This window comes from Corapipo altera, unplaced genomic scaffold (genome assembly GCF_003945725.1).
Source record: "Corapipo altera isolate COAL_440 unplaced genomic scaffold, ASM394572v1 80, whole genome shotgun sequence".
NCBI lineage: Eukaryota > Metazoa > Chordata > Aves > Passeriformes > Pipridae > Corapipo > Corapipo altera.
In genome coordinates, this window is record NW_020885025.1 from 630,688 (window position 1) to 655,786 (window position 25,099).

The 25,099-nt window shown below is 51.8% G+C and overlaps 2 protein-coding genes across 4 annotated transcripts; both read left to right on the top strand.

Moving 5' to 3' along the window:
- Positions 1 to 1,595: 1,595 nt before the first annotated feature.
- On the top strand, positions 1,596 to 15,910 carry LOC113959185 (neuroblastoma suppressor of tumorigenicity 1). Of its 2 annotated transcripts, none has more exons than XM_027668043.1 (4): positions 1,596 to 1,711; positions 11,323 to 11,514; positions 11,694 to 11,805; positions 14,608 to 15,910. In XM_027668043.1, exons 1-4 carry the CDS (start codon positions 1,689 to 1,691, stop codon positions 14,860 to 14,862), a joined length of 582 nt encoding a protein of 193 aa, XP_027523844.1. In that variant the 5' UTR covers positions 1,596 to 1,688; the 3' UTR covers positions 14,863 to 15,910. The 2 variants fall into 2 exon arrangements, with proteins under 2 accessions (XP_027523844.1, XP_027523845.1); XM_027668044.1 differs by lacking the exon at positions 1,596 to 1,711 and adding an exon at positions 7,906 to 7,924.
- Positions 15,911 to 19,306: 3,396 nt separating this feature from the next.
- On the top strand, positions 19,307 to 25,061 carry HTR6 (5-hydroxytryptamine receptor 6). Of its 2 annotated transcripts, none has more exons than XM_027668036.1 (3): positions 19,307 to 21,087; positions 22,605 to 22,763; positions 23,848 to 25,061. In XM_027668036.1, exons 1-3 carry the CDS (start codon positions 20,356 to 20,358, stop codon positions 23,989 to 23,991), a joined length of 1,035 nt encoding a protein of 344 aa, XP_027523837.1. In that variant the 5' UTR covers positions 19,307 to 20,355; the 3' UTR covers positions 23,992 to 25,061. The 2 variants fall into 2 exon arrangements, with proteins under 2 accessions (XP_027523837.1, XP_027523836.1); XM_027668035.1 differs by having other exon boundaries at positions 23,021 to 23,942.
- The last annotated feature ends 38 nt before the right edge of the window (positions 25,062 to 25,099 follow it).

The window sequence follows — 25,099 nt, forward strand, 5'->3', positions numbered from 1 at the left end:
CCTTTTATGCTGTTTACAGAACTGAAACAGGAATGAATAGTAGGAAGAGGTGAATGAACTGCACGCTGGCTCACGGCTCCTTGAAGAATGATCACACCCCAATGCTGAGGATCCCACAAAAACCATGCAAATACTGAACCATGGATGGACCTGATACACTTGGCTGAGTTTCACATTCATGCCCTTGGTCTGTTGCTTTGCAGCTGGTCGCATCTACATCTTATTTTTCCTTGTGAGAACTTGCTTCAAAGTCTCTGATGGCTCTTATTTCACGCATATTATTCAGAAAAAAGTAGCCTCCTGAGCAGGAGCTCACTGCTGGTCATGCTGGCCATGAGGAGCAGGTAGAGATTAGTCAAAGGCCCAGGTTCAGCAGTGGGTGAAGATCCTGGGAAAACAGATTTTGGGCTCCTGATGGGATGTGTGGTCATGGCTAGAGGCTGCTCCTCTGTTGTTGGCTCTTTTGGAGCTGAGCAGTACATACATTTTGGGGACTGGATATGTTGCATCTCGCAGGGTAAGAAAGTGATGCTGGAAGCAGCTTTTTGCCATTTTATTTACAAATCCTATTATCCTGGAGCTGGAAGGAACTAAGCAGCAGGAAATCATTGCTTCACTGGCAGCCTCCAGCCTTCTTCAGTGAACACCCAGCCCCTAAACCTCTCCCCAGGGACCACTGCCAGAGCATTACCAACACTTCTCTCAGCACAGCTGGTTCTTCTTACCCACCTCCCCTTCCTGCTTCTCTGATCTCTATGCAAATCCTCACACCAACAGGAGCCAGCAAAGCCCAGCCAAGCCTGGCAGGTATCTTTTGATTTGGGTAGTGTTTAATGTGGGGGCCTCTGTTAGATTAATTGTGACTATACAGAAACAGAGCCCTTTGGTCCCCAGCAATTATCCCACCGGAAAGGTAGCCATGAATGGGGTTCACTGGGATGGGGTCTGGCTATTAGTTTTTTAATGGGAAGGGGAAAGAGGGAAAGAAGAAGAAAGAGAAAGCAGAGAAAAAGACGAGAAAGACGAAGGGAAAAGAAAGGAAAAGCAAAAGAGAAAACCTTTGTCTCTGGTGCTAGGGAACTTTCCCAAAGTCTTCAGTCTGGCCAGGACTCTGCCCCAAGCACTCTCTATCAAGAATTGTGTTTAAATAAGAATTGTTAGCGTTCGGCGAGCCCGATCCAGACTGTTTATGTCACTTCAGGAGTAAGCGCTGGGACATTCCCTTCGGACACAGTTCTCCAAAGACCCCTCGTTTTTGCGGCCGGGCGTCGCCACCGTGCTCTCCCCGTTAGTTTTTAGCCCTTTCCGGGGGGTTCACGGCCCAGGTCGGTGGGTGAGCTCCGTGTTAGAGCTCTGGCTCTCACTTCTCAGCCGGGCGGCCGCGGGGGCTGCTCGAGGGTCTCCGTGCCCGGTCCCCGGCGGGGCGGGCGCTGCCACTGCCGCTCCCTCCGTCCCTCCTCCCGCCGTCGCTCCCTCCTTTCCCCTCCTCTCCCTTCCCACCCCGATTGTGCAATCGCGAGTGGCGGGGCCGGCGGCACCGCCCGGAGCCCGGCACCGGGGGAAGGGAGGGAAGGGAGGGAGGGAAGAAGGCGGCAGCTCCCGCCCGCCCCGCGCCTCCCTCCGTGGCTGCCCCGCCGCGCCGGGGATGCGGCAGCCGCTGGGCACCGCCGGGCCCCGGACCCCATGGGATGTCCCCGCCGTCGCCTGGGTGGTGAGTAGCCCTTGGCTTTGTGTCCCCTCCACCCACGTCCCGAACCTTCTGCTTCTCCCTGCCCCCCCCCCGCACCAGATTATTCGCCTCTTTTCCTCTCCCTTCTCTTCTTCCCCCACCCTGCCGGTGATTGATGGCCGGGAAGATGAGGATGTAGCCACGGGCAGAAATCGGTTGGAGATGAGGCGGACTTGGGGGGATTTGCTCTGCAATCGTTAAACTATTTCCACCGCCGCTTTAGCTCCAATTAAATATAAGGCTGGGAGCTGGGGAGCCGGGAGCTGTGTCGGGCGCACATCTGTGGTACAGTCCTTCCCTCCTTCCCATCGCTTTCGGGTTTCGAACAAAAGTGCACGGGGAAGAACGGGAACGCTCAATATCGATTAACCCACACCACCAGTGGATGTGGGGTACTTCAGCGATCGTAAAGGAAAGAACGTTTCCCGATGGCAAGGCAGTAAACTTTTGTTCCTTGAAAAGTTCATCCTGGGGATGAATTTACATCCTTGTATCCTACAAATAGTTTGGGCATTTACTAGAATATACAATGGCATATACAATATATCCTTACCTGTTTCTTGAGCCCTAACGTATTTCAGTTTGTCTAAGTATTTGCAGAAATTCTATTTTGTTCTGTACAGTAATATCTGTGTTTTGTGCACGGTGAGGACCTCTCTTTTTTTTTCCTGGGAGATATTTTCGGAACAGAACATGCTTTAGCTAGCTTTCAGGCTGCATGAAAGTTGATCTGGACAATCCCTTATTCCCTACTAATATTGCTCTTATGAGGACACCAGAAATTTCTGCTCTGCTCCACAATCTAAGTTTTACATACTGGATTAACTCCATCGAATTCAAAATTCAGCCTGTAGGAAGTGTTTGTGGAGTTGGGACACCACAGCTTTGCCATACAGGGTTTTGTTTGGAAAAATCTGCACCCTACTGAAACAAGCGGGAAAGATCCTGGAGATATGGAGAGAACCAGATTTTCCCTTGTATTTTTAGCCGAAGAACTCCATGTCCTCTTTGCAATGTCCAACCAGCCAAAAAACAGCTGTACAGAACGGGCACTTTTGCTTTTTTGAAGGCAGTCTCCCATCTCATAAAAGGCAGCTCGCCTCAAATTTGCAAACCGCAGGATGGGAAATGGAATTTGCCTTCAGTATAAAAATCCCAAGTGTTTGCAAACAGCCCTGGTGTGACCTCTCCGCGCCGAATTCCAGCTTAGGGAGTTTGTGGTCTCGCAAAAAGGGCAAATGAGCATAGTCTTCCTGAGTGCCCGGTTGTCTTTCTGGAGTGAGGAGAAGAGTCGAGCTGGAGGGAATTTTTGGGTGCTCTGGAGGTGCAGGATTGGGCCCTGAGCCAAAATACTTTTCAAACAGCCTTGAAGACCTGCCTGTGGTGGAGTAACTTTGCCCGTGGCGTGTGTTGGCATCGCCGAGGGCAGATCAGGCTGGTACAACCATGGGAAACCTGCCTGAGGAGCAGAGAAAACTCCTGGGTAGTTATTCCTGCCCAAACTCCATGCTATTCCCATTGAAGCATTGGCATTACCTCTGCCAGCTCCCGTACCATAGCTGCAGTGGCTGCAGGGTGGGCAGAGCTGGGTTCTTGCTCTGTCCTTGGGTGTTGCTCCTGCTCTTTTTGTTTTGCAGTCTGCTGGAAAAAACAACCCTCACCTGGAGTCTCCCAAGCTCAGAGATCTCTTGTGAAAAAACAAGCGGCAGAGTGCCAGGGGGGTCCAGCAGGGCTGAGGGCAAAGAAACTTCGCACCCACTCGTATCAGACTCTTAAAAACCCAAACAGCTGATAAAACTGTCCTTCTAGGGGAGTTTCAGAGTGGGAATGAGGGGTGGTCTGTTCTCCATGCCTCCTGTTAGCCCTGGAAGAAGCTGTGCTTGCTGTTCCCCAGACCTTTGTTTCTTGTGCAGTGCTGTTTAGGGAGGGAGGGATGTGGGGCACTGGGTGCCAGGGCTTTCCCGGGTGTAAATTAGCACTGATGATGGGAATGGAGCAACCCAGCACCCATTCACATCAGTTATGGAGCTGGGCTGGGCCAGTAGCCCCATCCCAGCCAAGATCACAGTCCTTTGGAGCTGAGCTTTGGAAATGGAGTCAGGATCGAGCCCTTGCTTGGGTCACTCTCAGATGTTGTTTAAATCTCCTTTTTCTCCAACACAGAGTTCGGGCAACTCGTCCAGAGGGGCAAAAAGAGCAGTGTTTGGGCCACGGTTTGATTTCCTTGTAGTTACTGGGCCCAATCCTGCAGTTTCAGGAGAAACTGTCTAAATGTCGAGTGTTGGGTCAGCCCTGGTAGCAACTGAAAATACCACCTAAGCTGTGAACTGTTTTGTTACCTCCAAACATCTCTGACCCTGCACTTCCATGTGTTTTTATGCCTTGGTGTTGGAGATATTTTGGTCAGTGCAGTGGGTAAATAACAGGGACTTTGGGTTTATATCATCAAAACTGAGGAGGCTGGTGCAGTGTAAAGCAGAGAGTAAAAGGGCAAAACAGCACTCAGGTCACTGGATTTCTGCTGTTGTGACCAAGATATGGCCTAAATGGTTGCTAAAGGGGGAAGGAAACAGCAGGGAGGATCCTGAAAGATCCACAGCTCTATCCCCAAGCAAGCCCCTTTCTCCTTCTCTCTTTCCCCTTCTTGCTCCAGCAGCTGGGAACCTGATCCTTCAGGCGCAACCCTGCTGCGCTGGGTTTTTATGCAAGTTTGGTAATGAATGACCGAGCAAGGCAAAAGCCAGTGTGGTTGGCATCTGAGACAGCTCCCCTCTGCCTGCAGGAGTTAAAAAATCATCATCTTGGTGGCCACTATGTACTGGAACTGGTTTTATCTGGTTCCAGTTAGGCTTGTTTTGAGTAAGACGAGTGGTGCCAGATTCTGATCTCATTTGCACCAGTGGAGTCATTTGGAGGAGCCAGTCCCAGTTTACCTCACTCTAAGTGAAAGCAGAACTGGGCCTGCTGGGAGAAGCTCTCCCCAGGGAAACCGCTGGTGCCTGCAAATCAAACATGGATAACAGTGAGCGACTCGTGGGATCCTGTGGGTTTTATTGCTGGCTCTATGAAAGCTGTGTCCAAACAAGGAGGGGAGAGGCTGTGGCTCTGGAAAATGGTGTGACCGTGCTCTGGGGCAAGCCTGGTGCTTTGGGGAGGTGAGGGATACTGGCCAGGCTGCTGATAGTGGTACTGTGGGGGTGGAGGAAAAGATATTCCCTTTCCATGCTGAGTGGGAAATTGCTGCTCACAGGGCTCGGGGACAGCATTGGAGAGAGCAGCAGTCACTGTTATCCATGGGATTTTCGAAGGGGTTGGATCCACAGTCTGAATTTGGACACTAGTTGTCCTCCTGCAGGGCCAAAGTGCAGCGGGTGCCCTCAGCTCCAGGCTGACTCTCCCTGCTCTGTGCCAGTGGGTGTGTGGGATGGCTGTGTGGGAAACAGCAGCTCCAGGGAAAACTCAGGAGGGAGCCGAGCCTCACTCAGGTCCAGACATGCAAGCGTGGCCTCCGGCTGGAACACAGCTCACAGCTGTGTTTGGAAGTGCCTGGTTCTCATATTAGCTGAGATGCACCCGGATCCGACCCCCCGCTGGGAATGTTCCAGCCACAGCGCGCGCCAGGCGGGTTCTTCCCTGCGCGGGGGCTCAGGCAGGGCCTGGACCCTCTCCTTCTCCCCAGTTTGCTGAGGCACCCCATCCTGTTGCTCCCCAGAACTGGGCTGGCCCCCAGCTTGTTTTCCAGGTCACAACTGATCTTTGCTCCCATCTCGCTTGTCCTGCTGCTTTTAGGGGCTGCAGAGCCTCATGTGCTTGGAGAGGGAGTGGAGGGCAGTGTGGGGCCAGGATATATTCCTGTGCTTCAGGTTGATGCATTTTCCTGGCAGTGATTGTTCTTAATGCTGAAGAAATTGAGCAATTGAAATGAATTACCACAAACTGTTTATATGACTCTTGCCTCTTCTACAGGCCATTAGTGTGTCCCTTTTCCAGCAGAGCTCCTTCAGGACCCCATTCTAAGCCTATGTAAGTCCAGAGGTAGATTTCCAATGACTTTTGTAAGTAAAGCAGCTTGGATTTTTTTTTTTTCCCAGCTGCAAAAAATGTATTTCCAAAGTGCTCAGTGCACGGTCAAGAAGCTAGATTGAAACTCCCAATGTACCAAAATCTTTTGACTTTCTGGCCAAAGTGGGGAGGGCAGAGTGCTTTAAAAATGCTGCACTGCTTTTCTCTATTGCTGCTTTATTTCTGTGACTTGCCCAACTGTGCTTGAGTGGAAATTAATATGTTACAGAAAGGGAAGCTCTGACATCTGCTCCTGAAAGGAGCAGAGACAGCCAGGTCCACGGTGAGAAACGACACAGCTTTTGCTCCACTATCAAAAAGTTCTTAGGATGGATTCTTGTGGTTGTTAAAAATCAAATGTCTTCCTGTGCTAGTTCCTTGTTTATTTTTTTGTAATTTCTTCCCAGATTTTGCAGCTCAGTGAAGCAAGACTGAAGCTCTGAGCTCAGGAGAGACTTCTGTGTTCAGCTGAGCTCTCCTGTGTCTTGAAGAATTACCTCCAGACATTCTCAGTGGAGAGTTCTCTTCCCTCTCCCTTGCCCACGTTGTCATGACATCGATTAGATTTTTTTTGATTGTTGCACTCACTAAAGTAGAGTCCCCAAAAATGTCAAGTCTTAGCTAAATGCAAATTTCAAAAAAGGAGGAGGTATTAAATAAGGACAAGTATTGAATAACATCTGTTGTTTTGATAGATTGTTTCAGTACACACTGACTTTTCATTTTTTTGCAGTTGAGATTTAATCTTTTCCTGCTAATGATGCTGGCTTATAATAATTTTTTATTCCATGTAAGCAAATATTATTTGAGTTGAGTTTCCTAAGAGGCAATCCCTGGTGGTATGCAGAAGTTATAGACCTAATCCTGTCTGAGGAGAGCCATGCCCTGGATCTTTCTGGGATGTCTCTTTCCAGTTGCCACCAAAGCAGACACTGTGACTTCACTTCCTTTTAGGTGCCTAAATAATCATTTGCCTTTTAGTGTTTTAGTGGCTATCAAGATCTCTCCTGGCTGCGTCCACACACAGTGTGGATCCCATCACAGGAGTGATCCCACCCATGTCCTGGGAGAGCTTCCTCCTCTCCAGGCAGTGACCCCCCCCTTTCCCAGCAGCACATTGTCCTTGTGTGACTCCCCCACATGATGTTCCAACCTGATTCCCACCTCTCCTGAGCCCTTGCCTGAGCACCTTCCCATTGAGGAACATTCATGGCATCGTGTGGGGCAAGGGCTGCTGGCAGCCAGCCCTCCCCTCCTGCTTCCCTCGAAGGAAATCTGGCACTCCAAAGACCTCCCTGTGCTTTTCCGCTCTCCCTGCACCCATCACTTCACTCGGTGCTTCCCTGTCTCTGTTCTTGCAATGAGGGAAACTGAGGCACAGAATGTGTCTGGGGCCTCCTCGCAGCAAGGCTGTGCAGCAGCTTTTCTCAGCAAAATGGCACGAATGTCCAGTTGAACACAAAGGCAGGATCCAGGACTGCTGTGATTCCTGTCTAACTTGCTCTTGGTGTGGTGCAGAGAGAGCGCAGCTGGGTGGGAAGCTGGCTCCGTCAGGAAGGGCAGCTGTGTGTCCAGGGAGGCAGGAGAGGACAGTGGAGGTCCCAGCTCTAATCCAGACCAGGAGCTGAAGCCTTCACCTCGTCCGTCTCTGCTGAGATTTCGTGTGTCTCACACAAGGTCTTGGATCACTGAGTGAGGCACTGAGGTGAGGCCATTTCCTGTCCTTGTGTCCCATTTTCCTGAGCTCCAGCATGGAGCTGACACTGTTTCTGTGCTGTATCCACAGGCTGTGAGCCTTGGCTGAGCAATGTTTGTAAAGCTTAGGGGGTTCTTGTTTCTCAGAACCAGGACACTGTGTGTGTGGCCATGAGCACAATCTACCTGCGTATGTGGTTTTATGTATTTGGCAGAATTGCAAGATCCTGGATAAGAAAAATACCTATAAACACATTAAACTACTCATGAAACATTCCCCATGTCCACCTGCAAGCTTGTCTTGTGTTATGGTGTAAATTTCACACTGGAAAAAGACGGTAAAACTGATTAGATCTGTTTTATTTTCCTCCAGAAGTGTTTGGTTTCCAAATGGCTGGGAACAGCTGTGGGCTGGATGGTGGGAACGCGGCCTCCGAGGTAATTCCAGTGATTGTCCTCTGGCCAGCATAACAATGTAGGTTTTCCCAGCTGCTTCCAGGCGCTGCTCGAGGGACTCCTGAGTCCCGGGACTGTTGGAACGGGAGGAAAGAGCTCTTCTGGGTGGCACAGAACATCTGAGGTGGTACCAGCAGATCTCCAAACTGGGCTCATGGGAGGCTGAGCTGTCAGCAGAACTCCTGGGCCTCACAGTGGTTTTGAGGTGGTTCCCTGAGACCCACCAGCCATGGACACTTTGCCCCTCAACCCCTCGGACCTGGGGAGAGCCTGGAAAAGGGCTCTGGAGATGCTCACCACAAGACTGCAGCTGTGCCTGCGCTGAGAAGTTGTTTGTCTGGGAGCCTGGGATGTGCCAGGCTCGGGGCTGAGTCATTTAATTTCCCAAACACGGCCAAAGGGATGGGGAGGAAGTTCCCTGCAGAGGGAACTCTGCCGGAACTGAGCTGAACTTTCTGCTTGAAGAGCTTTGACTAACAGGGAAAAAAGCGTGCCCCGGTGTGGGAAAGAAAAAGAAGGCCCTGTGTGGGGGGAAGTGGCTGCTGCTGCCGGGTCAGCCACAGAACACACTTGTTCCTTTCGGGGCTACAATGTGTAATTTAGCTTGTCACGGAGGAATGTACTCAGTGCCTTTATTTAGTCGGGAGTCTGCAAACCTGCTCGGGTGCCCTATCTTCCTTTTTCCCTTCCCTTCCCAGCCGGGGGGAGAAGGAACACGGCGCTTTTGTCTCGGGCACTGTGGTTGCTGTCAGATGAATGGTTTTCGTGGCAGCACTGTTCGCATGACTGCTTTGAGCTATTCCAGCGGACGCGCCAGGGCTGCTTCCAACCCCAGCTCCCTCCCAAACTCAGCTACATCAGATGTTTTCCTAGGCACCGGCATAAACCTTGTTACTTACTAGAAATGTGGCCCTGCGGGTTCCAGGGCATTCTTGTGAGCAGGAGAGCAGCGTGCGGTGTGGATGTGGCGTGTTCAAGGCTTTAGGTCACTGGGGGGTAGCACTGCTCGGCACCAGGGTGCCCTGAGGAACGGGGGAGAGTTGGAATTGCTCCAGGTCCGTAGGGATACCCAGTTCCCCTGCTGTGGAGGCTCTCAGTTGCCCCACTCTCTGACCACTCCCTGCAAACCAGACCAGTGGCCGTTGTCACTGGGGGCCCTGGTTACAAACACATCCCAGGAAAAGGGAAAGGAGAAGGCTTAAGCATATGTTTAAGTGCTTTACTGAATCCAGGCCAGGTCCTGTGCTTTAGCAGAGCACAACCTCACTCATCTTCCTCACAGGAACCCAGATGCTCCGAGAGGATCCTTCGTGCCTCTGGCAATTGAACACCTCCCTCCAGGAACAATAAAAGCTTCCAGGGAAGCAGGACTCAGCACAGACAGGAATGTTTGTCTCTTTGCAGCTGGGTTGAGATGCACAAAAACCTGGACAAAAACCACCCACCACCTTTCTTTGGAAATAAGGAAATTGCTCTCCCATGGGGCATGTGGAAGTGAACTTGTGCACCGACTCCAGAGGAATTTCAACTGTTCCTCGGGATGGAGGTGTTTGCTGTTTGGGTCGCATCCCAGCTCTGATCTTGGACTTTGGGAGTGGGATTCCTTAGCACAGAGCTGCTGGCATTTGAGGAATGAACCATGCTGTTTTGGAAAACCAAGCAAACCAAGTGTTTTGTGTGTGTGTGCAGCTGAACCTGGTTCTTCTTACAGAAATCACAGAATTCCCCCAGTGAAATGGAAAAAAATTCAGGAAGCAGAAGTCCTAAGAGTCATCTTCAGGACAAAAGTATTTAACCCCACAGCTCTCATTAATGGCAGGGCAAGTGCAGGGGTTAAAACCCTCTGCTTATCTCCAGCCAACACCTGCAAACCCCACTTGGAGCAGGTATTCCCACTGGGGACTGTGGGATTCCCATCCCACAAGTGCTGGGGGATTAGGAAGCCAGGGCTGTACAAGTGTTGCTGCATTACACAATTGTGGTTCTTGTATCACCAGGAAATAAGGAAAGTTAGCAGAGACCCCAGTTGATTCCTCCAGAGATCCTGTGAGTGAGAATGCTCTTTTCTAGGTACCATGGGATGGAGAACAGGAAGAATCTTGTCTCTTTCTTGATTCAGATCCAGGAAGTTGGGCTCAGTGGAGGGATAGTAGGGCAAAACCCCATATGACGTTAAAATCCCTGAGCTGGAGCTGCAGGCGGTGCCTAGGAAGGTGTCTCAGTCATGTAGATAATCCTAGTGGTCTTCCAGCCCACAAGATGTGGGAGAGGACTGTGGAGACAGATGGAGTGGCCTGGGAACACCCCGTTGGGAGTCCTCAGCTGCCTCTGACACCAGTGTCTGAGGAAGAAGGCATTTTTCTCCTTTGCAGCAAACATTAGAGGGCTGGATCCAGGAGCCATGGGAATCAACAGGAGTCTTTCCAATGTGGGCTTTGGATCATTGTCTGGATAAATAAATAGAAGGAAATAACAAATAACATGGTTCTAACAAATATTTTAGGAAGTATAAATGTCTGCCTTTCACCATGACTGGTGAAACCCCACACAGGAAAAAATTTCCCTGTTTCTATGATGCTTTTCCATCTGCCTTTCCCCAGTGATTGGGAGTGTTAATTCAGGCACCTTGGCTGGAGAGCAGAGCAAGGAAACCCCGGGTGGAATTTCTCTGGAAGTGGGAAGTGACCTCCAAGCTGACCGCCTTTGCGAGTTAGGTTTATGCTTGTTATTCAAGCCCACCCCCCCCTTGTCCACTGCCCAAATTCTCATCTTTGGAATAACCCTTTGCAGAATTTGAGTGGCTCTATAAAAATAAATATTGTGTTGGTCTTTCTGCGGGTTTCCAGCCCCTGGATTGAGGTTTCCACATGTCCCTGTGTGCTACTGCCTTGCAGCGACACCTGCTGCACAATTCCAGGATTAGAGGGGTTTTCCTTCCCTTATTCCCGGGAAGGCTTGCAGCAAGACCAGCTTTGGCTTTTAAGGTGGGAGAAAAGGAAGTGGGGAAGCTCGTTCCTTCCTCAGATAATAACATTTCTGTGGTCCAGGACTTCTCCAGCCTGGCTTGGCCTGTGGCGGTGATGTTTTCGTTTGCAAACTTCTCCCAGCCCAGCTTTGGGTGGGAAATGAAAAGCTGCTGTTGCTCCTGGCACAGAGACTGGGAGAGGTAACGCAGGTATCTCCCTGCCCCAGAGCTGTTTTGAAAGGGGAAGAGGCAGAGCAGCACGTCCCACTCCCCAGGCATTGTTTTGGGGAACCATCCTGGCCACAGCAGGGAGGATGTACCTGTACTTGTCTCAACCAAGAACTTCCATGGGGTTGGAGAACTCAGCTGGTTTGCCTGTTTTCTTTCCTGCTAATGCTTTACTCTCTGTGTGCAGGTGTAGGATTTTGGCAGAGCTGGCCATGATGTTATGGTTCGTGGTGGGTGCCCTCTTCCCAGCGCTCCTGGCTGCTCCCCCACCCATCAACAAGCTCGCCCTCTTCCCGGACAAGAGCGCCTGGTGTGAGGCCAAGAACATCACCCAGATCGTGGGGCACAGTGGCTGCGAGTCCAAATCCATCCAGAACAGGTACACATCCACCTCAGCACAGGGCTGGAGGCAGCTAATGGTGTAGGAGTGGCTTTGGGGACTGTCACTCGCACACTCCTGCCTCCACCTGTCCCAGTGGAAGGCCAGATCTCTTTCTGCCTTTGCTGAGAAGAGCAGGCACCTCCCTTGAGCCCCCATCCCTCCTGTTGTCTTTGCAGGGCCTGTCTGGGACAGTGTTTCAGCTACAGTGTCCCTAACACCTTCCCCCAGTCCACAGAGTCCCTGGTTCACTGCGACTCCTGCATGCCAGCCCAGTCCATGTGGGAAATCGTGAGTATCCGTGCCTGCTCCAAGGGGCTTCACTCAGGAGCTCTGCTCTGCCACCACTTTACAGCAAGTTGTTCTCCTTCCCTGAGGTTTTCCCACTTGTAGTTTCCTTCCAGGGTGTCTCCCAGGTGACTGTGCCCTGTCTTGAGATGCCTGAGTGGAAGAAGCTGCTGGAAGCAATGTGACTGCTGTGCTGAATGATGCCTTTATCCCTCTGTTTGCAGAGCCATCCCCTGTCATTCCCTGCATTATTCTTCCCTGTGCTCATCCCACGTGTCTGTTCTCTCCACCGCTTCCTTTGCCTGTTCCCACTTGCGAGTTTTTGCCCTGTTTGATGTCCAGAAGTGCCTCCCATGGTCAGTCACCCTCAGACCTCACAATTTCCTGCTACCATTGACCCTGGCAGAGCCATAAACCCTCTTCCGAGGGAAGCTTAGGCCCCAGGGAGCTGGGCTCAGCTCTCTGCTTTGCTTTCAGCCCCCAATTTGATCAGAGGCTTTAGTCTAAACTATCTGAGCTGTTCAGTATCATGTCTTGTGAGTGGCCTTTGCCATCACACCGATATTCCTATGCCAGTGGTGCCTGGGAGTGTTGTCTAGCTGGAGCTGGGGATGAAAGGAGGTTGGAGTGAGGTGGGGGTTGGTCTCTTCTGCCACATCTCAAGTGAAAAGACGAGAGGAAATGGCCCTAAGTTGCACCAGGGGAGGTTCAGATTAGGTAATAGAAAAAAATTAGAGAGAGTGGTCAGACGTTGGAATATGTTCCTTGGGGAGGCTGTGGAGTCATTGTCTCTGGAAGCATTCAAGAAATGACTGGATGTGTATGTGTGCTGGTTTAAAGGTAAACCAGCAGGAGAAATGAACCCAATTCAAAAGAGATTATAAGTCAGAGTTACAATTTAATAACAATAATATGATAAATACTATTATACGGACAAACAATTGGTTTTAGCCCACAAACCCCAGCACCCTGGGACACAAACAGAATAGTGTTCGTTGGCCCCCATGCTGAGCCCCACATGGTCCCCCTGAGTCCAAAGTAAAAGGAGAGGAAAACCTGTTGGTGAGAGTGGTGGTCGCAGTCCGGTCGAGAGTGGTGGTTGCAGTCTGGTTGAGGTTCTGGTCCTCCTCTGGATCCCACGAGTGAGCCCAGAAGTCCCAAGACCCCAAGATTATATACACTCAGGTTCCAGTGGGAATTCCCAGTACCTCCCCCAGGGCAGGGAGTTCAACAATGGGTGATTGTGAGTCGTGAGATATTTTTGGAATCCTTGGTGGCCCTTTAGCAGACATGACCCCTCAGGCTGGGTGTGGAGGTGCTGATGACTCCCTGGAGAGGAGTTATCACACCTGAGTCATTGGTGTGAGGAGAGGAACATCCTCCTGTCTCACAGGCTTCTTAACACCCAGTTTATGGCCTGAGGGGTCAGGTATGCTCTGGGCAGCTGATGCAAATGGTCTATTGTTAACAGTTCCTGGGAAATGACATAGAGGGTGTAGAATATACACAGTTTGGGTTACACCCACACAGTGATGAACTGGTCCTGGCTGCTCTAACTAGGACAGTGTGCTAGTTTAAAAGTAAGCCGATGGAAGAAATTAAACCAATTTGAGAGATTACAAGTCAGAGTTACAATTTACTAAAAAAAATTACAATAAATGCAGTGAAACAGAGAAAACCGTATCTTAAAACTGTATTTTAACCCACAAAGACAGATGTATAACCCCGCACCCTGGGACAGGAACACACAGGTGTTCATCCACCCCTGTGCTGAGCACCACGTGGTCCCCTGGGGGCAAAGTAAAAGGAAAGGAAACCTGTTGGTCCAGATGATGATTGCAGTCCTGTTGAAGTGATGATCATAGTTTTGTCAAGAGTGACAGTCACAGTCCTGTTGAAGTTCTGGTCCTCCTCTGGATCCAATGAGTGCCACAAGTCCCAAAACCCCAAGATTATATGTGCTCAGGTTCAGGTGGAAATGCCCAGTGCCTCCCCCAAGGCAGGGAGTTTTACAATGGGTGATTTATCTTTGTGAGTCATGAGATATTTTTGGAATCTTTGATGGTCTGGGTGTTGCAGCTGCCTGTTATGCCAGTCCAAGGTGGCCCATTAGCAGAGATGACCCCTCAGGCTGGGTGTGAAGGTGTTAATGCCTTTCTGGAGGGAAGTTATCACAGCTGAGTCATTGGTGTGCAAACAAAAGAACACTCCCCTGCCTAGCAGAGTTTCTTTAACACCCAGCTTGTAGCCTGAGGTGTCAGGTGGGCCCTGAGCAGCTGCTGCAAACAGTCCATTTATTAACAGTCCATCAGAAATGACAGAGAGGGGGTAGAATACACAGTTTTGGTTATACTCACATAGTGATAAACTGGTCCCAGCCCCTGTAACTAGGACACTGTGGCACTGAGTGCTCTGGTCTAGTTGACAAGGTGGAGATCAGTCATAGACTGGACTTGATGATCTTGGAGGTCTCTTCCAACCTAAATAATTCTGTGATTTTATGATTCTGTGATTTAGGCGTGATTATGGTAGTGCTGGGTTAACGGTAGGACTCGTTGATCTTGAGGGTCTCTTCCCACCTTCATGGTTCTGTGATTTTCCGTGGGTCTCTGGAGCTTGTGACCTCGTGAGATGTTCCCAGACAATTCTCACCTTGCAGACTGACAGGGAGGTTTGGTTTCTATGGATAGAAACCCATCACTTCTGGCTTAAAACACCCCAAATCTTCAGGGCACGGGGCAGGTCAGACCTCCCTCCTCAGGACGGGAGCCTCCACACTCACTGTGTCCTTGTCCCGCTGCCCAGGTGACACTGGACTGTCCAGGAAATGAGGAGATCCCCAGGGTTGACAAGCTGGTGGAGAAGATCCTGCACTGCAGCTGCCAGGCGTGTGGGAAGGAGCCAAGCCACGAAGGAGCCCTGTTCAACGTCTACCTGAACGCTGAGGAGAATATGCCTGCCGAGGGTCCTGGCCCCCACCACTACACCCACCACCAGCAGGAGGTGGAGGAACCTCCTGCCTCCAGCCACCACCACCATGAGGAGGAGGGCGAGGAGTGACCCGGCCTGTGCGGACTGTCCTGGCAGGGGGGTGTGAGAGGGAGAGGGTTTGGGGGGGGGGTGGAGTCTTTCCTGTCTAATTGCTGCCCTCACGCTTTGCTCCCCGACACCCCGGCGCTGGAAGAATGTTTCAAGGCACAGGCAGGGCTGGAGCTGCTGAGTGGGACACGAGGGCTCAGTGTTTTCTGATGCAAAACTACTTGCACATCATAGTAATAATATATTGAGAGGAGCGGGAGCATGGATGGGGCAGTTTGGCTGAGAGCAGGAGCTGAGTGGGGCTCCCAGGGCTGTCCACAGGTTCCAAAACTGTGTGGAGCCCTTCTGGGGTTTTGTCTTCTAATGGCTCCTGCCTAGGGTGGAGGAAGAAGGGATGCAGCCTCTCCACAATCCCACAGGAGATGCACATCTCTCCTGGGGTGGTGGGACCAGCAGCATCCCTTCTTCCTCCTCTCTCCCTCCCTGCCATATAGGCTCAGCGTGGACACGCTGTTCCTCCTGGCACCTGCTGGATCTGGACTAATCTAACCCTAACACTTTGTATCAGGCAGCTCTTGGGGAGTGTTTTGCCCCAAGATGTGCCTCTGGGGCTGTGTGTGGGAGGTGACTGGGTACTGTGGTGGTGACAGCCCTTACCTTGCTGTCCCCAGGGCCACCACATGGCTCCTTGGGGATGAGGGACCTGGATCATGCCATGAGTGCTGAGGCTTCACATTTCATGGCTGCAGGGGAAAGCCAAGAGCCACGGGGAGTTTGGGTAGGAGCTAACCCTGTACCCCCTCTCCCTGCTGCACTTTTAATGGTGATGGAGGGAGAAGGGGGCCCAAGGGCCGGGATGTCCCTGTGCTGGCAGGGCTGGGGAGGCTCAGGGTGGGCCCTGTGCCTCTCCTGCTGCCTCTCTCTCTGTTGTATAATGCTGATTCTTTGGCGCTGTCCTGACAAGAGCTTCCAGAGCTTGTAATTGATGCCTCCCCCCCCCACTTTTGATGAGTTTTGTTTTGGTTTTGTTTTTTTTCTTAAATAAATTAGTTCTGACTTCCACTGCTCAGTGCTCTGATGCCTGTCTGGTTTTTGGCAGTGCTGACACCAGGACACCAGCCAGGACAGACAGGAGGGGCCAGGTCAGGGCAGAACCGTGGCTCCTGCAGCTTTCTGCTGCATTCCATTTGGGAGGAGGAGGGAGAGCTGCTGAAAGGAAAACTGACCCCAGATCTTCAACATGTGTTGTGCATGTGGGCATGGGGAGCTGCACGTCAGCTGTGGCTGAGGCACGGTGTCGCTGCAGCCGGGAGTTTTTCAGGCTGTCAGGTCCCACTTGTGTGGGAAGTGCGTGGGATCTGTGGGATCACACAACCTTCACCAGCTCTGTTGCCACTAGGTGACAGTCTTGATCCAGCGTGTTTCATCCAGATGTTCAGGGCCTCGGGGAGCTCTTCTGGAGCAGATGAAGGAGAACTTGGACATGGGCTGGACATCCCTCTGTGGGTGAGGAAGGGCTGGGTGCCTTGGCTGAAACCAGTGGGCTCTTTCCCAAAGGGGTTTGGATCAAGCATTCCCTGAGCACCCTCGCAAACCTCTGGTCCCACTGATGCCAGGCCAGTGTGGATGTGCCCTCAGAAACAATCAGTGATGCTCCTTGGTCTGAGTCTGACCTTGGGGAAGGTCTCATCATCTCCCAGAGGGGCCAGAGGCTGTGCTGTGCCAGCAGCCAGCTCTTATTGCCTCTCTTTGAGTGCAGCTCTTATTTCTTCCCTCCTTGAGTCCAGCTCTTATTGCCCCTTTTGTTGAGGCTCTGGAGGCTCTGCACAGGTTTGGAAAGCAGCTCTCTGAACTTTGGGAAGTGGGAGAGGGTTTGCATTAAGGCGGCAAATGCTACAGTGACAGGCTAAACAGGAAGGACCTGGCAGGGCTGGAGGTGTCCTGTGTGTTAACATAATGTTTTCATGCTGTGAAGTGTCTTCCCAAGGAAGAGCCAGGAAGAGGTGGAGAAACCTGTGGTGGTCACTGAGCACAATCATGTGACCTTTTACTAGTGTACAGTGGAAACAGGCTGGATTTAGCAGGGTGCTGTTCCTGTAAACTCCAGGAGCTGCAGTCCAAGGTGTTTGAAATGGGATGTCTCCACCTCCTTTCAACACAAGCTGAGCTTCAGCAAACGTAGGCAGTGATGGACTGTTGTGCAGATGAAAACACAAATCTTTTCAAGGTAGTTAGCCAGGCTCTGCCCAAAATCAAACTTAGGGACTATCCCAGTTAAAGGATGGAATGAGGCTGCTGCATTAATTCCTGGACTGCCTGGATGTCCTCACTGATGTCTCTCAGCATCCCAGTTTGACTCTCTGTCTCACCAGCCCTTTGTGTTTTGCCATGTTGACACTTGGGTGCCTGGTTTTGCTTTCCCTGCTAGTGGTACTGGAGAGCAGAGCCGGTGGAAGCCATGATCCCTGCAGATGTGTCTAGAAATGTAGCACAGGGAGAGAGCACAGACAGGCCAGGAGAGCTGCTGGCGTGGAGAAACTTTTGCAGGGATAATGGTAGGATTTGGACCTCATTTCAAGGCAGGTTTTTAAAAACCCATTTTGCTTCAATGAGTTCAGATTCACTTCCCCAGCAAGCACATCCAAACCAGGAGCAGAAAACCTCCCACTTGAGGAGGAAACACTCCTGAAAGGTTAGGCACAGGTTGCCCTGAGAAGCTGTGGTTGCCCCATCCCTGGGAGTGTCCAAGGCCAGGTTGGACAGGACTTGGAACAACCTGATGTAGTGAAAGGTGTACCTGCCCATGGAATGGGATGGGGTTTAAGGTCCCTTCCAACCCAAACCATTCTGTGATTCCAATCCCCTTCTCAGAAGCAAAAGCTCTGGAGGCAAACTGAGATGCTCCTAAAGTTGGGGTGCAGCCAGGTTGAGAAGGAAGCCTGGACTTGCCCTCTGGCATCACTTCCTCACTGAGCACCAGCATGGATCCAGCTGGGATAAATCTGTCCTGCTGCCTTCACTTATCCTGCCTGGGAATGCTGTTGCAGGGTGGGCTGAGGGTGGGGTTTCTCTCTTCTCCCAGCAACAGATGGGCTGAGGAAGTGAGGGTTTCCTGGTGCAAATGCTTTTCCAAAGAAATCTCCTGCTGCGATCAGAGTGTTGCGTGTGCTGCTCTGCCCTGGGATCCCTGCCAGGACACAGGGATGCAGAGGTGGCTGGGGAGGTTTGGCTGGGAGCATCCAAGGAGAGCGTCCTGGGCAAGCAGAAGGAGGGCAGAGCTTTTCTTGGTACCAGTGACAGCAACTGTTTCTCAGAGAGCACTTTGGCACAGGGTGTGTATGGGCTTTGTCTCTGTGCAGGGTGAGCCCTGCCTTGCATCTCCCCCATCCTTTCCTCAGACAGAGGTGGTTTCCAGGCCTGAAATGCTTGTTTAGCCACTGGGAAAAATATGACAAAGTTGTTGAAAAGGTGATAGAGAAGTAGGACTTGCTAAAGAGACTGATTTCTGTCCTTGAGTGGGTGACAGGGCGGCACAGACAGCACTGGGGTGCAGTGGGATGGGGTGAGGGGGTGTGTGTGATGCACAGCTGGCATTCCCCACACATCTGCAGCACAACTTCCCAAAGGAAGCATGTTGAGGAAAGCTTTGGTGGTGTCTTGGGGAGGGCAGCAGCTGGCAGTGCCTGGCCCTGTGAGCACAGGGGTGGGTGCCAGGGGCCCAACAGAGACACACATACGGCTCTGGTTTGTGCTGGAGCCAGTGCCCTCAGCTCTGGTCAACCCCCAACAGAAATCACAGATATTTGTTGGGAAAAGCCCACCTTTGAGCAGCTGGGTAATTAAAAAATCCCAATCAATCCCTTCCCAGCACCCCAAGGTGTTGGCTATGATGTGTGGAGGTGGTAGCACAGGATACTAATGGCACTTGGAGACTCAGGGGTGTTTCCTGATCTGGAGCCACCAGCAGGACCCACTGGGTCCTCTCGCATGTTGCCTTCCACTTGCCAAAGGGCAAGTTGCCGTGGATGCATGCAGGATTGTCCCTCAGACAAGGATCTGGGCTACCCAAGGTCAGCCCAACAAACCCTGAAGCAGAGGGGCCAGCCCTCTGGCTGTCCCAGCACCAGTGCAGCCTTTCCCCTTGGCTCTGCCCCTCCGTTCCTGGCTGCAGATTGTAGGAATGTCATCCAGTTTTGTGATGCCTCTACTTGCTTCCTGAGGGTTCATGTGCAGGTTTTGTTGATTTTTTTTTATTTATTTGGTTTTGCAAAATTTTGCTTTTTATTACCCAGTGTGGAAGATGGAGCCTGGCACTAGGAGCTCCTGATCAAGCAGAGGATGGAGCCTGGCACTTGGGCTTGGCCACTGACCTGCTGGCCTAGCTGCCAGGTGAACATGGGGGCTCCACTGCTGGCACAGACGGCAGGAATGGCAGGGATGGCAAGGAAAGCAGAGAACAGGACTGTTTCTTTAAGGCGAAAAAGAGAACTCTCAGGCTGGCACTTCGTGTAGTTTAGCCCAGATCCCTGTTTTAATTAGCGTTTCATTTCATCTCCTCCTCTCCCTCTCCAGCCCCACCTCCTTGGAATCAGCATTTCTGCATCCTTTCCTGTGCATTGCAGAGCAGCAGGTGGAAGTCTGGCTGGCACCTGCACACACTCACACACACACCCTGCAGGCTGGACGCACCTCTGCCGCGGGAGAGAACCCTTCCCACACTCCGGATCTTCCTCCTGCCGAGCGAGCTGGGCTGGGAGCATCCCAGTCCTCGCCTCAAGCTGCTCTGCCTCCCCACGCCGGCTCTGGCTGCAGCACCAGCAGCACCCGGGCACGGAGGACCTCGGGAGGCCCCGGGGAGAGAGCTCTGCAGGGAGCCAAGCCCAGCTGGGGGGTAAGAGCTGAGCCTCGGGGGGCTGGAGCATCCCCAGTATCTGGGGCGTCCTGGAGTCCAGATCATCCCCAACATCCAGGGTATCCTGGGTACGGAGCATCCCTGGCATCTGGAGTATCCTGGGATCCAGAGCATCCCCAGCATCTGAAGTATCCTGAGTGCAGAGCATCTGGAGTATCCAGAGCATCCCAGGGGCTTATTATTCCCTGGTCCAGCGCATCCAGAGCATCAGAGAATCCATAACATCCTGCCATCCCTGGCATCTCGAGTATCCTGCCATCCAGCAGATCCCCAGCATCCAGCAGCAGCATCCAGGGACATCCCAGAGCAGGGGCATTTGCAGGGACAAGGCACTGCCTGGCTGTGAGTAACAGGGAGGGAACCTTGCTTCTGCTGATCGGCTCCTGGGAATGTCACTCTGCCCTGAGCACCAGTGAAGAGAGAGAGCAGGGGAAGAGAGGGAGACGACGAGGAGGAGAGGGAGAGGAGGAGGAGGAAAGGAGAGGAGAGAGGAGGACAGACACAGAGCAGACAGATGGTCGTTCTTCCCCTGGATCCAGCTCTGGTGATGATCACGTAGCACAGGTCACGCCAGAGAAGGTCCCCCCAACCCCAAAGCTCCCATGGAGGGTGACCTGGGGGCCCCCAATTCCAGCATGCTGGGGGAGCACTCGCTGCTCGTGGGGAGCAGCTGGGTGGCTGCTTTCCTGTGCTTCATCATCCTGCTGACCACGGCAGGGAACTTCCTCCTCATCCTCCTCATCATCACTCAGCGCTCCCTCCGCAACACCTCCAACTACTTCCTGGTGTCCCTGTTCATGTCAGACCTTATGGTGGGGCTGGTGGTGATGCCCCCAGCCACGCTCAACCAGCTCTATGGGCGCTGGGTGCTGCGGGGGGACTTCTGCTCCCTCTGGGCCTCCTTCGACGTCATGTGCTGCAGTGCCTCTATCCTCAACCTCTGCATCATCAGCCTGGACCGGTACCTGCTCATCATCTCCCCGCTCAAGTACAAGATGCGCATGACCTCCTGCAGGGCCCTCTGGCTCGTCCTGGCCACCTGGACCGTGGCTGCGCTGGCCTCCTTCCTGCCCATCAAGATGGGATGGCACGAGCTGGAGTTCGAGGAGCTCTCCCTGAACGTCACCTCGTGGGGGGACGAAGACCAGTGCCGGCTGGTGGTCAGTTTGCCGTATGCCCTGGTCGCCTCTTGCCTCACCTTCTTCCTCCCGTCTGCTGCCATCTCCTTCACCTACTGCCGCATCCTCCTGGCTGCCCGCAAGCAGGCGGTGCAGGTGGCTTCCCTCACCTCCAACATGGCCACCACCACCACTGCTGATGACACCATGCCACAGGTAAGGTGTCCGCAGGGACCTTGTTTTTTGCAGACCTTGTTTTTTGCACAGTTTGGGTGCCTGGGGTGTTTCTGCCTTCTGGACAACCTTAGAGCCAGAGCTGGCTTTGACAACTAGACCACAGGGAGGGAGATTTTGGGCAACATCCACCTTGCTGACGCCCTCTGAAGTGCCCTGTGTCTGTCCCACTAATGAAGAGCTGCTCTGGAGCACACAAACAGCATGAGCAGAAGCAGAGAAATTATAAGATTCAGGCAAAAATGCTCAGCGATGCAAAATAAAGGCACTTTAGCCCCCCTCTTGGCTGGCATCATCCCTGAGGGTTTTAATCTTTGGTCTGATTTTCCACTCGTAAATCTTGGCCGTGGTGGGTGTGAGACATATGGGGGAGAAGGATTTCAATAGCAAATGCCAAATTCTGGAGAGCATCTTATTTTGAACAGAAGCTTCTATTTTTGTTACCTGGTTAACGGGAACTGCCAAACAACTCCTTGTGCAATCACTGGTTTCATGTGTGGGTTTTATAACCAAAACGTGGCTGCACTTGTTTGTATTTCTTCAGGAGAAGGTAATTGCCACTAAATCTAACAGCTCTAATTCCCTGTAATAGGCTTTATTGACCACATATCCTACAGGGAAAAGGCAAACTTAATTGTCTTTAAATACCTTGATTTAGTTTGTTCACTCTAAAAGCAGACACAGGACTCTGCCCAGCTCTCCCACATGTGATAAAATGCACCAAACGGTCAAAAGGAAAAGGACAATCAAAGAATAAACAGACAATATCATAAAGTGTTTATTTTCTCCCTGGATATCAGGTTTTTGGACCCCACAAACACACTCAGGGGATCAGGGGATGCTCAGGGGCTTTGTCATGTTGTGGAAAAACAGCATCTGCCACCTGTCTTTCAGCCAAGGCAAGTGGCCCAAAAGGTTTCTTGGAGCCCCAAATTAGCTGAAAACAAGGTGTCAGTCAGGGAACCCTCAGATTTCATCTTTTAACCAGATTTTTGCTGTCTTTTTGGGCAGGAAGCTGAGTGGCAAAGGAGCATTGTTTGATTACAGTGGAGGGCTTAGATAATCAGTTCATTTTAGATTGCGGGGGGGGGAGGGAGGGCTGAGTTATGGTGTTTGTAGGCTGAAATGTTTCACATCCTGCTTTTATAAATGTAGTTAGTTTGTTGCTGTAATGAGCAGCTGGAGCTGCCTCTTTAGGGCTTTGTCTTCACCAAAACATGAGCTGGGTTTTTCTATACAGAACAGCCTAGTGAGAAACTCCTATTTTACAGTAAAAAAAATAAGGTAATGTTGAGGGTTTCTATTGTTTCCTCTCCCTAATTTGCAGTTCAGGGCCTGTGGTGCATGCCCTGCTCCTGTCTCTTGGAGAAGGGAATTAATGGCAGGGTTTTTTCAGGATTTGGAGCACCTAACCTCACTTTTCTTGGGCAGAGGCTGGCACTGGTGCTGGCAACTCCAGTCTGGGGAGGCTCATCACCATTCCCTGTCTCCTGCTACAGATTCCCTGTGTCCCAAGCCAGCCCATGGCCGGCAGTGAAAGCAGGAGGTTCACCAACAAGCACAGCAAGAAGGCACTGAAGGCCAGTCTGACCCTGGGCATTCTCCTGGGCATGTTCTTTGTGGCCTGGCTCCCCTTCTTCATTACCAATGTGATGCAGGTAAGAACCTGTGGGGGTTTTGTGTTGGGTTTTCAAAAGCTTTTCACTCGAGATCCAGCTGGGTTCAATCTGAAGGTCTCGCTGGAACACCTCTGGGAGCAAAGATGCAACTTCCCCAGGGAGCAACAGCAAGGAAAAAACCTTCAAAAGGGATTTGGAGGTTTCCTTTGAAAGGGGAATGTTGATGTGCCTGGGAAACTGCTCTGGATCGGGGCTGAGGTGGGAGACCCTGCTAATCCCTGCTGTGCCCCCCCCAGGCTGTCTGTGGCTGTGTCCCAGCCGGATTCTTCGACGTGCTCACCTGGCTGGGATACTGCAACAGCACCATGAACCCCATCATCTACCCGCTCTTCATGAGGGACTTCAAGAGAGCCATGGGCAAATTCCTGCCCTGCTGCCGGCGCTGGGGGGAGCCCCGGCCCAGCGCCATATCCTTCTCCATGAGGAACTCCAACAGCGGAGCCCATGCCGCTACGTCCCTCAAGAACATCCTCACCTTGCAGGCTGAGACTGACTCAGTTGACTCTGGGGGGCTGGGGAATGATCCCAACCTGCTGCCAGCCCCCCTGACCTCCCACGCCCCCTCTATCAGCCTGTGGGACGCAGAGCCCCCGGATGCCGAGCCGCAGGTCGGGCATCTCAGCACCCCCGTGGCCTGAGTGGGGTCACAGAGCTCCATGTGCTGGGAAGGATCCCTCAGCCCCACACAAACAGCCCATGTGCTGCTGCTCCAATTCCCTCTTCCAGTGCATCATGCAGCTTGTGGAGGGCACTGCTGTGGGTAGGTTCAGCCACGTGTTACTGCTGAATTGACCTGCATTGTTTCTCTCTCTTCCATCCCTCCTTTGCTCACTGGCACTAGTCCCTCACCCTTCTCGTGGCCTTTGGACAACACTCTCAGGCACGTGGTGGGATTCTTGGGGTATCCCAAGGGGGCCAGGATTCGATGATCCTTGTGGGTCCCTTCCAACTCAGCATATTTTGTGATTCTGTGATTCTAAGATTCTTTCCATCTCTGGTTAGTTTGAACCTTGGATTCCAGATCATCTGTCCCCCTAAACTTAAACCAAGGCTTGGTTTTCAGTTTTCACACATGGATCACCTCCATTTCACCTACTGCACTGAGAGGAGTGATGGAAACACATCCTATGACTCATGGATAAGAGGTTTGGAGCTGCTTCAGCCCATGGAACATCACGTCTTCTTGGAGCTGCGTTTCCTCTCCTGACTTGGAGCATGTCTGTCTCAGTTTCCTGTTAAGCAGTGAGTTATAGCCCAGTGAAACCATCGTGTTTAATCATGGAGAGCTGCACTGTGGGGGTTCAATTGGGTGCAGAATGTCCAACACTGATTTTTGGATGTTCTGTGGAGGTGTGGGGATGCAACTCGTCATGGCTTTGTGGGTTGTGTGACAGTAGTAATGGGATCAGTGCCTCTTACAGCTCCATCCTACAGCTTCCCATTCTTGGCACAGGACCACCACACTTCTCTCTGACAATCCGTTAATTTTTAGATGATGCAATTAGAAAATACACTCTCACCCCCTTTCAAATAGGAATCTAAAGAAATACTGTCTTTTAAATGACAATTCCAGGCCACCTCCACCCAGCCCACCCCCACCATAGCCATAAGCAGAGAGAACAGTGAGTAATGTGGCAAGTGGGCTCTTAAAAAAATCAATAAAACAAATGATTTTAGTAAATTCTTCCTCAAGTGCCTTTGGGCTGCAGAGCTGGGCTGACAGTTGGCTGCTGTGCCCTCCCTGAACCCCTCCCCTCCAAGCCTTCTGCCTAATTCTCAGCTCCCATTAACGGGTTTGACTGTGCTCTTGGAACTCACCAGTATCCAAACAGACACAGAGCATCCCCTGGATATGGAATGCTGGAAGAAACAGCCACGCTCCAAGCAAATCTCACTAGTTTTCTTTCCATGTTGCCCATGGATGTTCCAGAACTGAACAAGAGTTTTTATGACCAACTTGACATTTACTTGGTACTTTGTACCCCCTGGGAGCCAGCACTGGCCCAACAGTCAGGGATGAGCGACTGGGACACACTGAGGGTTCATCAGGTTCAAACCTCAAACTGTTCAATACATTTTCCCCTGGATGTGGGGACAGAGAGCCTGGGGCTGGTGTCAAGCATAGAGGTGTCAAGCATCTTCCCACAAAACAGTTTTATATAAAGCCACACTTTGACTACAACTCCTGTTAAAAAGGAGCAGGAAAATGCACGATGGAGTCTGGAAATCCGTTAGGTACTAAATTAGCCTTGGGAGATGGACAGAGAGAGAGAGAGAGAGAGAGAGAGAGAGAGAGAGAGAGAGAGAGAGAGAGA

Excerpts from the sequence above, each read along its gene's own strand:
- HTR6 (XM_027668035.1), top strand. The coding sequence starts at position 20,356 with ATGGAGGGTGACCTGGGGGCCCCCAATTCCAGCATGCTGGGGGAGCAC. Across the intron at positions 21,088-22,604 it reads CTGATGACACCATGCCACAG|ATTCCCTGTGTCCCAAGCCA; the intron begins GTAAGGTGTCCG and ends CTCCTGCTACAG. Across the intron at positions 22,764-23,020 it reads TCATTACCAATGTGATGCAG|GCTGTCTGTGGCTGTGTCCC; the intron begins GTAAGAACCTGT and ends TGCCCCCCCCAG.
- LOC113959185 (XM_027668043.1), top strand. The coding sequence starts at position 1,689 with ATGTCCCCGCCGTCGCCTGGGTG. Across the intron at positions 1,712-11,322 it reads TCCCCGCCGTCGCCTGGGTG|GTGTAGGATTTTGGCAGAGC; the intron begins GTGAGTAGCCCT and ends CTCTGTGTGCAG. Across the intron at positions 11,806-14,607 it reads CCCAGTCCATGTGGGAAATC|GTGACACTGGACTGTCCAGG; the intron begins GTGAGTATCCGT and ends CCCGCTGCCCAG.